Below are 11,196 nucleotides of genomic sequence, written 5' to 3' on the forward strand. Positions count from 1 at the left end.
AGTCAAGGCAAATAAATGTTTGAATACATATATTTAGAACTTTATAAACAAAGTGCCCAACCATAGCTTAGAGTGTCACAGAAAATAAGATTTACTTACCCCAGGACACTCATCTACATGTTTGTAGAAAGCCAAACCAGTACTGAAACGAGAATCAGCAGAGGTAATGGTATATATAAGAGTATATCGTCGATCTGAAAAGGGAGGTAAGAGATGAATCTCTACGACCGATAACAGAGAACCTATGAAATAGACCCCGTAGAAGGAGATCACTGCATTCAAATAGGCAATACTCTCCTCACATCCCTCTGACATTCACTGCACGCTGAGAGGAAAACCGGGCTCCAACTTGCTGCGGAGCGCATATCAACGTAGAATCTAGCACAAACTTACTTCACCACCTTCATCGGAGGCAAAGTTTGTAAAACTGAATTGTGGGTGTGGTGAGGGGTGTATTTATAGGCATTTTGAGGTTTGGGAAACTTTGCCCCTCCTGGTAGGAATGTATATCCCATACGTCACTAGCTCATGGACTCTTGCTAATTACATGAAAGAAATTTATAATAGAAGTAAATTAGAAAGTTGCTTAACATTGTATGCTCTATCTGAATCATGAAAGAAAAAATTTGGGTTCAGTGTCCCTTTAACATTTTTAAATCAGCAATGTGTTTGCAGCATTTCTCTTTCAGAAAAGCCAAACTCCACCAATCATTCGCTTTATTTGCAGGAGCCAATCCAGGCTTTAGTCAGTAGACCACAATGCTAGCTACAGTCATATTGCTAGTATAAAGTAAATTGTTTGCAGTTATTATCCGTTAAAGCCAATTAGGGAAAGATATGTAGCTGTATTCTCTGTGAGAAGTTTGCAGAGTGATTTTCTAGGTTTGAGATTTAAAGAAGCCACAATTTTCAGAGCTAAATTATATAGAAGGGGGGGGGGGGGTAGATACATAACATTATTGCCCATTAGATATATGAAGTAGGTTTTAAATGGTGCAGAATTTGTATGTCTACAACCGATTAACCAAAAAAGATATTAAGAGAAAAAATGGTCTTGTTGGGTAAAAAGCTAAAAAAATAGAGTCTCAATTTCAAGTTAAATTACCTTCAACGTCTTTTGTAGTCTTTTTCTTTCGTTTAAGTAACAGAGCACGTAACGCTTCTGCTCTCTGCTCTAAGGTGGGCTCCTGCTCCTCACAGACCTCACCGATTTCAGCTGCATCATCTGTAGATGTTGGAACAAGAGAGGCTGCTGCCTTACGTAGCTGTTCAGGGCTCAGCTTAGCTGGGATACGCCAAAACGATTCCTGCAGCAACAATATCAGAGATATATGTATAAGTATTGAACAATGCAAAATGTATAACTTGTAAATAAAAAAAATTGTTAAAAGGGATAGAAAAGTAAAAAAAGGCTTTAAAGGGATAGAAAAGTAAAAAAAAATGAATCGGTGCATTTCAATTTGAAATTGAAGCATTTTAGAAATATACTTCTATTAGCAAAAATGCATCTAATAAAGTAAGAATGCTTTAAAAAACAGATATATGTTAATTTTTATCAATTAACAAAATGCAAAGTGAGTGTGCAGAATAAAAATAAAAATCAAATAAATATTTGGTGTGACCACACTTTGCCTTCAAAAACAGCATACATTCTTCTTGGTACACTTGCGCAAAGTCACAGATTTTCTAGGCACATAGTCAGGTGCATGGTTAAAAAATTTAACCAAAGGAGGTGCTAATAATCATCAATTTAATATGTAGGTTGAAAGACAATCATTAACTGAAACAAAAACAGCTGTGTAGAAGGAATAAAACTGGGTAAAGGAACAGCCAAACTCTGCTAACAGGGTGAGGTTGCTGAAGAACATTTAATATAAATAGTCAAACGCCATGACAGAACTGAGCACAGCAACAAGACAAGGTAGTTATACTGCACCAGTGTTAATTTCGTCGACTAAAACTAGACTAAAATGACTATAAAACTAAAAAAATTCTAAAGACTATGACTAAAACTAAATCAAAATGGCATTTTAGTCAAAAGACTATGACTAAAACTAAATCAAAATTTGCTGACAAAAACATTTTATGCAAGGTGTTATAATCAATCCATATTTAATTACTGCTCTTTTGTAAAATTTACGAAACTTCATTTTATTAAATTTTAAGATATATAAAGACATGTAATATACCACAACAGTTAAATCTGTATTGCATGTTCAAACCTTAATACCATAAATAAAAACAGGTTAATAAACCTTTACTCCAGGAGTATAAAATGAGTTTGGAAGTTCTAGAGCAGTGCTAATATGGTTGCCGAAACTTTTTCGAATCTGTGAACAATCAATTGATTCTTCCTATTGAAATAAGCATAACCCACAAGTATGGGTTTAAGTTATGCTGTGCCTGTGCTAGCTGCAGAAACTTTTTGTTGTGTTGAGTTACTTGATACTTGTTTTAATTATTAACAGAGAACTGTTAAAGTTTTTATACTGGGTAATATGTGCAATACAGCCAATACAGTTTACAGTTTTGTTTTTTTATATTTTAAAGTTGCACTTCTGTTTTTTTATGAAACTTGTTTTTATTGAATTGTAAGTTTAATAAAGATGTTATATATCACAACGGCTAAATCTGTGTCTATATTGCATGTTTAAACCTTAATACCATAAATATTAACAGGTATTATGTTTACTCCTGGAGTATGTAATCAGTTTGCAAATGATAGAGAAATGCTTAAATAACGCATTACACTTTAACTAAACCCCTTAGATTTTAGTTGACTAAAATCTACTGGGATTTAGTCGACTAAAATCTACTGAAAATTCAGTCGACTAAAACTAGACTAAAACTAAAACAATTCAGATGACTAAAATACGACTAAAACTAAAATGGCATTTTAGTCAAAAGACTAAAACTAAGACTAAATTGAAATTTGTCGTCAAAATTAACACTGTACTGCACCAGCAAGGTCTTTCCCAGGCATACAGTGGTTTCCACTTCTAAAGAAACACACAGAAATGTAGCAGATGACAGAAATATCATGCTTAATTCCCTTCACAATTGAAAGATGTCTAGCAGTCCCATCAGCTCTAAATTGGCAGAAACCAGTGGGACTCTGGTACACCCATCTACTGTCTGGAGAAATCTTGTCAAAGTGGTCTTCATGGAGGACTTAAAAAATAGAAATATCCCAATAAAGGGATATAAAAGAGCGCTGATGTTTGAAAAAGAGAACAATATAAAATGTAAGGAGAGAGGGCGCCACAATAGCGTGATATCGTCTGGAATGCAGGTACAGATAAAAGTATTATGCTTACCAAATAGTATGGCACTCTGCTGTGACCAGTGCAAAAAAGCAGACTAGCACTTATCAGTGGCTAGTACACTGTGGAAGCCAGGTTCCAAAGGCACTTGTCCTGGTTGCAACTCTGTGAATATCTACTGTTGATTGGACTTCAGGTGCTGCAAAGGTGTAATCTTTTATGTGTTGTTCAGTTGGTATTTGATAAACCACAACACAGACAACTTCAAATAAAAATGACTTTTAATACTTATGACGCGTTTCTCAACCTACAGGGGATGTTTCATCAGATAAAAAAGTGAATGATGACATTCACTTTTTTATCTGATGAAACAACCCCTGGAGGTTGAGAAATGCGTCATAAGTATTAAAAGTCATTTTTATTTGAAGTTGTCTGTGTTGTGGTTTATCAAATACCAACTGAACAACACATAAAAGATTACACCTTTGCAGCACCTGAAGTCCAATCAACAGTAGATATTCACAGAGTTGCAACCAGGACAAGTGCCTTTGGAACCTGGCTTCCACAGTGTACTAGCCACTGATAAGTGCTAGCCTGCTTTTTTGCACTGGTCACAGCACAGTGCCATACTATTTGGTAAGCATAATACTTACTTTTATCTGTACCTGCATTCCAGACGATATCACGCTATTGTGGCGCCCTCTCTCCTTCTTTCATGGAGGACTTGCAGCCAAAAGGCCATACCTCCAAGAGGAAACAAGACCAAGAGACTATGTATGAAAACACAGGAACTTGGGTGCATAAAAATGGCAGCAGGTGCACTGGACCGATCAAGCAAAATCTGAAATATTTGGCTGTAGCATAAGGCAGTCTGTTCGCCGAAAGGCTGGAGAGCATTACAATCGAAAGTCTGCAGGCTACAGTAAAGCATGATGGAGGTTCCTTGCAAGTTTGCGGTTGGATTTTTGCAAACAGAGCTGTGGATTTGGTCAGAATTAATTGTCTCCTCAAGTACACACAGATACTTATATATCATGCAATAACAGGGAGGCATCTGATTGGCCCCAACTTTATTCTGCAGCATGACAACGACCCCAACCATACAGCCAAAGTCATTAAGAACTATCTTCAGTGTGAATAAAAAAAAAAAGTAAAAAAAAAAAAAGTTCTGGAATGATGGTATGGCCCCCCCAGAGCCCTAATCTAGAACTGTGGTTAGTTCTCCAAGACGCTTGGAACAACGTACCTGCCGAGTTCCTTAAACAGTGTCAAGTGTAACTAGAAGAATTGATGCAGTTCTGAAGGCAATGATCAAGTTAATTTAGATTTTATTACAAGAACAGAGACTCCTATTTTTTGCATTCTCTTTCTTTACTACTCAATGCAGCTTTTAAAAGTAACAGAATGACATAACATAACATATTAAAACAGCATAGAAAACAGATAACCACAATAAGTAGCTAAAGAGAGAGCTAACTTATAACTCCAAGAAAAAAGTGACCAATCAGAGAAGGAATAGTGTCCATAAACTGTCCAATAAGTAACCAATCCTCCTCTTTTTGCTGCTCAGCCAGAGATAAGTATTCAAATAATTTTGTCTCCAATAAAGATTAAAATTTTTATCCTGTATGCTATTTTATGTTTAATAATTTTTTCCTTTATATATTAAGAACTGTTGGTTTATTAATCCTGCTTTATTTATACAGCTTTTAGCTTTCTCCATTTAAATTTCCTTTTGCCTCCGTTTTTTGGTAATTTTTTCCCTTGGCCATTTGCTATCATTTTATAACCTTTCAGGTTCTTTCCTATCCTGTTTTCCTTATTTGCACCCCCCTTGTTTCATTACCTCATTTTAATAAGTTTTTTTTTCAATAGTATTTAGCTCCTCTCCTCTCAATTTCCTCTGCTGAGTGCTCCGGTCGCCATTTTGTGGGCTGGACTTCCTATTCCCGCCCTCTCATTGCTGAAGTGACTTTCCTGTCAGTCTCAGCTAATTTCTCCTCAGACCGGTAACATTTGTTGCCACTGCTTCTCAATACAAATTGTATATTAGAAGATAAATTAACTGTGTTAGGTTGCCATCTTCTGGTTAACTTTAGTTTTAAAATAAGTTTTAACAAACGAACTGTTTATATATATATTTAACTGTTAAACTTCATTATTAGATTAATTCAAAGTTACTTATTATTATTATATCTTATGCAAGAAATTATTTATAGTTAAGTTTTTAAAGAAAACTACAAACTTTTAGTATTTATAATTTATAAAAAATTTATATTTGAAAATGTCTGAAAATACAGAGGGTACTCCTGCTTTAACAGCACAAACTGTGCAGACAATGATTGACTCCTCAATGAATAATCTTTTTAATAAAATGTCTTCTTTAATGGGCATTCAAGAAACAAAAAAGTGTTTAAAGAGAAAAAATCCCTCTTTATCTGTAATTACAAGTAAAAAAAACTTGTCGCAAAGTCTCGTCAGCGCTTATCTGACACCACAATTCCTTGCAGCAAGGGAACAAAAACTGCTGCCTATAGAACCCTAAATCCCAGGGGTGTCCAAATGGGAGATAATACTGTAAGTCCAAAGTTAAAAGAGAATATACAATATGTTGAAAAATCATCTTCTGATGATAATAATTCTGAGGATGGTAGTTATACTGATATTAACTCAGATTCTATTTATGGAGACTCAGAAAACTTAGATTATACCCCTGCTACTAAAAAACATAAAAAGATGCATAAGAAATTAAGAGATTTTATTGAGGAGGAGTCTGAATTCACGGATTGTCTGGGTAATCCAAGATTTAATCCTGACGAGCTTCACCATCCCCGCTCTGCGGAATGGTGCCCCTCTATCGGGGTAGCAAAATTTAATGATTTCCAATTAAGAAAACCCTTAAAGAAGCAGTCCCGTAATAAAATGAGGGCGGAATGCCCTCGCCCCTTGCTCCCAAAAAATGCATCAATTACCCCTGAGGTGGATCCTAAAATCCTAAAGTTTATTGGGGTCCCAGGTTATAAAGTTAAAAAAGGGATTGACCGTTCCTGGAAAATATGTCAGGACAAATTGTTAGATTCCACAGGTCCTCTGACCAAGTTATTTGAATTAGCAGAACAGGGTGTTGCAGAAGACTCCCCCCTTGACCCATATGTTGTCAGAGAGTGGGTCCAAAGGCTTTTATGTTTTATAGGTAACACAAATGCTGCCATGACGTTAGAGAGACGTCGTAATATATTACGAAAGATTGATCCAAAAATATCAGATTTTAATTCCAATGAGATTCCCCCAGATGATAATGGGTTGTTATTTGGTGACTCTTATTTAAAAGAGCTTAATCAATATGTGAATACTTTTTCAAACCTCAGCAAGGTTAAAACTTCTGTAAAAAAGATTTTCTACCCAAATCAGGGTTTCTCTGACAGGGCCGGGAGAGGCAGAGGCCGCTTTCCCGGCCGTCAACCATTCCTATCCAGGTCTCATTATAACCAATCCCATCAACCCTATTATCCTTCCCAATATCAGCCTCAATTCAACAGAGGTTTCCAAGAACCTTCTACCTCAGCAACCTTCTTCCCAGCAAGGGGACGCCCTTGGAACCAAAGAGGCTTCAGGGGTAGATCAAGAGCAAGACAAGCTCCAGGTAAGATTATTGGTTCCTTCTCAAATCCTTTTTTCCCAAAACAAAATTGGTGGCAGAATTGCTTTGTTTGCCCAAAATTGGACATCAATCACTTCCGACCCTTGGGTTCTTCAAGCGGTGTCAGGAATTTACATAGAGTTTATTTCCCTTCCTATTCAAATAAAATTTCCACAACCAATTCAATTTTCCCAAAAAGACAAAATTCTGGTTCAAAACGAAATTTCCTCCCTTTTCTCCAAAAAAGCTATCCTTCCGGTCCCTCATCCTCAAAATTTTTATTTAAGCAATCTTTTTCTTGTCAAAAAGAAAAACAACCAATTCAGGCCGGTCATAAATCTGAAATCCTTAAATGCTTATGTTGTTTACCACCATTTCAAGATGGAGGGCATTCATTTATTAAGAGAATGCCTAAGAGAAAACGATTGGCTAGTCCGTTTAGATCTCACAGACTCTTATTTGACCGTGCCAATCGCTCAGGAGCACTGGAAATTTTTAACTTTCCGCTGGGAAGATCAATTTTGGAATTTCACTTGTCTTCCCTTCGGCCTATCCTCGGCTCCTTGGATATTCACAAAATTACTCAAACCTGTGATAGCTTGGTTAAGACTTCGAGGTGTTCGTCTTATCATTTATTTAGACGACATCCTCATTATGGACCAGAATTTTCTCTCACTCCAAAAACATCTCTCTTCCACAATCTCCCTTTTAGAATCTCTAGGTTTCATAGTAAACAAACAAAAATCAGTTTTAGCTCCTACCAAATCTTTAATTTTCCTAGGTTTCAAAATAGATACAACCCTTTCCACTTTGAGTCTCCCTTTAGACAAAGTGAAGAATATAAAGAAAGAAATTTCCAAAACCTTATCCAAAGAGTCAGTTCCCATCAGAACTATAGCCAGGATAGTAGGGTTACTTTCATCCTCTATTCAGGCTATATTTCCTGCCCCTCTCCATTATCGCGAACTTCAAAGATTGAAGATTCTTCATTTAAGAAAAGGTTTTTCCTATTCTCATTTGATTCCCATTTCTCCAGAAGCGAAAGAAGAACTTTCCTGGTGGCTTTCTCATTTAGATGCCTGGAATGGAAGAGCCATTTTTGGCAAAACTCCAGATTTCATCATCGAATCAGATGCCAGTCTTTTAGGCTGGGGAGCTCGCTGCGGTCCTTCCATCACAGGTGGCAAGTGGACTCTTGAGGAGAAACGTTTTCATATAAATTGTTTAGAATTATTGGCTGGCTCGTTTGCAGTCAAGAGTTTTGCAAAGTCTTCTTCTCCAGTCTCTATTCTGCTCCCTTTTGGAGATGTCCATCGATCTCCCGATTCTTCTGCCTTGTCTTCCTCATCTTCTCACAGATCCGGAAGGCAATTATCACGATCTAGCCCTTCAAGGTTCTGATCTCCTAATAGCATGGACGATATCAGGGGACCCTGTCCTCTCCGAGGCCTTTCGGCTGGAGCAAGATCCCTCATTCAGGAATCTTGGGCCCCAGGTACTCGTAGATGCTACTTTGCCGCTTGGTCTAAATGGTCTAGCTGGTGCTTGCAAAGGAATCTGGATCCCCTTTCTTCGGATTTAACTGAAATTATTAATTATTTATCTCACCTTTTTGACCTAGGTTTAGCTTATAGAACTATCAATGTTCATCGTTCTGCTATTTCTGCTAGGCATAACTTGATTAATAATGTTTCGGTCGGTAAACATCCTTTAGTTTGTAGGATCCTCAAAGCCATGAGATTAAAACGACCTCCAGTCCCTAAACATGAATTTTTCTGGGATGTGGATTTTATTTTTTCACTGCTTAAATCTTGGCCACATAATGCTTCATTATCTTTTAAACAACTCACAGCTAAACTCGCTACTCTTCTTTGTCTAATCTCTTTCAGAAGGGTTTCTGATGTTAAAGCCCTAGATTGGAATGCTAAACGTTTCTCTCCAGAGGGTGTTACCTTCTTCATCTCTCGAAGAACTAAAACCCTTTCCACATCTATCTTCTATCCTTACCTTCCCTCTGAACCTTCCCTCTGTGTGGTGGAATGTTTGAAATCTTACGAATCCAAAACTTTACCTTTTAGGAAACCTTCTAACAGTCAACTTCTAATATCTTTCGTTCCTCCTCATGCTGCTGTATCCTCTACTTCCATCGCGAGATGGGTTAAATGGGTTATGAAGGAAGCTGGGGTTGATATTTCTTTCTCAGCTCATTCAGTTAGAGGTTCTGCTGCTTCCAAAGCCTTTTTGAAATCTGCCCCGCTTCAGCGGATTTTGGATGCAGCAAATTGGTCTTCAGACTCTACTTTTAAGCAATTTTATTTCAGACCCATTCAACATGCCTCGCTTAACTTATTTTCTTGAATAGTTTAGTTTATTTTAATATGCTTTAAACTTGCAAAAAATAGGAGTCTCTGGTCTTGTAATAAAATTCCGATTATCCTAATATTTTGAAGGTATAATCTAGATTTTATTAAAGACACAGAGACGAGTATTTTCCCACCTCAAGCATATATGATACCCTCCCGTTAAGAATTTTATATTATTATTACTTGTTTTTCTTGTTTTTCGACAGTTTCCATCTGAGAGAAATCCCTTTCTGATGTCGGGATTTTTACCTTCTATTCAAGAGAATGTTCATCTCACAAGTTCACCTGGATCCAAGTCATCTTCTGCAATCAAGTTCTTATTTTCCAAGTTTCTCTTCAATCAAATTTTCAACAGTTATACTTTTGTTTGGTTTTGTTTGGGACTTTTTGGACTATTGTTAATTCTAAAAAATTTTCCTTTTGTGAGCATCAATCAAGAAAGAGGAGGATTGGCTGCTTATTGGACAGTTTATGGACACTATTCCTTCTCTGATTGGTCACTTTTTTCTTGGAGTTATAAGTTAGCTCTCTCTTTAGCTACTTATTGTGGTTATCTGTTTTCTATGCTGTTTTAATATGTTATGTTATGTCATTCTGTTACTTTTAAAAGCTGCATTGAGTAGTAAAGAAAGAGAATGCAAAAAATACTCGTCTCTGTGTCTTTAATAAAATCTAGATTATACCTTCAAAATATTAGGATAATCGGAATTTTCCTTCTGTTTACTTAATTTGCATTTTGTTAATTGATCAAAATAAACTATTAACATTTCTATTTTTTAAACCATCCTTACTTAACATCATTTGTTCACACCTGCCTAAAACTTTTCAGTCACACCCATTACTAGCAGGTGCATAAAATCCAGCACATAGCCATGAAATCTACATAGACAAACAATTGAAGTACAATGGGTAGTATTGAAAAACTTAGTGACTTTAAACATGGCACTGTTACTGATGCCACGTTTGCCCCAAATCAGTTAGTGAATTTTCTGCCCTACTAGGCCAGCACTGGTTATATCCAAGGGTTATTACTTTGAAACGGAAAGATACAGGAACAGCAGCAGCCTAGCCACAAACTAGTACACCATGAAAGATTGTAGATTGTAAAATTTGCCTATCTGTTGCATCACTCACGACATAGTTCCAAACTGACTCTGGAAGCAAGATTAGCACAAGAACTAAGAGCTGGGGAGCTTCTTGATATAGGGTTCCATGGCTGAGCAGCTGTACAGAAGCCTCACATCAACATGCTCAATGCCAAGCGTGATTTGGGAGTGGTGGATGCCAGAAGAACGATACCTACTCAAATGCATAATGCTTACTGTAAAGTTTGGTGAAGGTGTTATAATGGACTGGGGCTGTTTTTCAGGGTTTGGGTTAGGGCCCTTAGTTCCAGTGAAGGGTCAACTTAAAGCTACAGGATATAAAGACATTCTAGACAATTGGGTGCTTCAAACTTTGTGACAGTTTGGGGAAGGTCCTTCCTGTTCCATGACTGGGCCTCAGTGCACAAAGCAAGGTCCATGAAGACATGGTTTGACAGGTTTGGTGAGGAGGAACTCGAGTGGCCTACACAGAGTACAGACCTCAACCCCACTGAACACCTTTGGAACAGATTGTAACGCCAATCGCAAGCAACACCTTCACATTTAACATCAGTTCCCCACAGACACTTGTGAAAAGCCTTCCCAAAGAGTAGCAGCTGTTATTGATGCAAAAGGGGTTTGGGGTATGGCAGTGTTCAACTCCATATTAACACCCATGGTTTTGGAATGGGATGCCCAACAAGTTCATATAGGTGTAATGGTCTGGTGCCCACATACATTTTAAAAAATCAGAATTTATGTTTACCTGATAAATTACTTTCTCCAACGGTGTGTCCGGTCCACGGCGTCATCCTTACTTGTGGGATATTCTCTTCCCCAACAGG

General features: G+C 37.2%; 1 protein-coding gene across 1 annotated transcript in view; it reads right to left on the reverse strand.

Annotated features, from left to right (window-relative positions):
* Positions 1 to 11,196, reverse strand: part of TIMELESS (timeless circadian regulator) — a 254,574-nt gene that overhangs the window by 37,354 nt on the left and 206,024 nt on the right. The window contains 1 exon segment of the mRNA XM_053705509.1: positions 1,106 to 1,307. Coding sequence (XP_053561484.1) covers positions 1,106 to 1,307 — 202 coding nt within the window.

The sequence above is a fragment of the Bombina bombina genome, chromosome 3, assembly GCF_027579735.1.
Source record: "Bombina bombina isolate aBomBom1 chromosome 3, aBomBom1.pri, whole genome shotgun sequence".
NCBI classification, from domain to species: domain Eukaryota; kingdom Metazoa; phylum Chordata; class Amphibia; order Anura; family Bombinatoridae; genus Bombina; species Bombina bombina.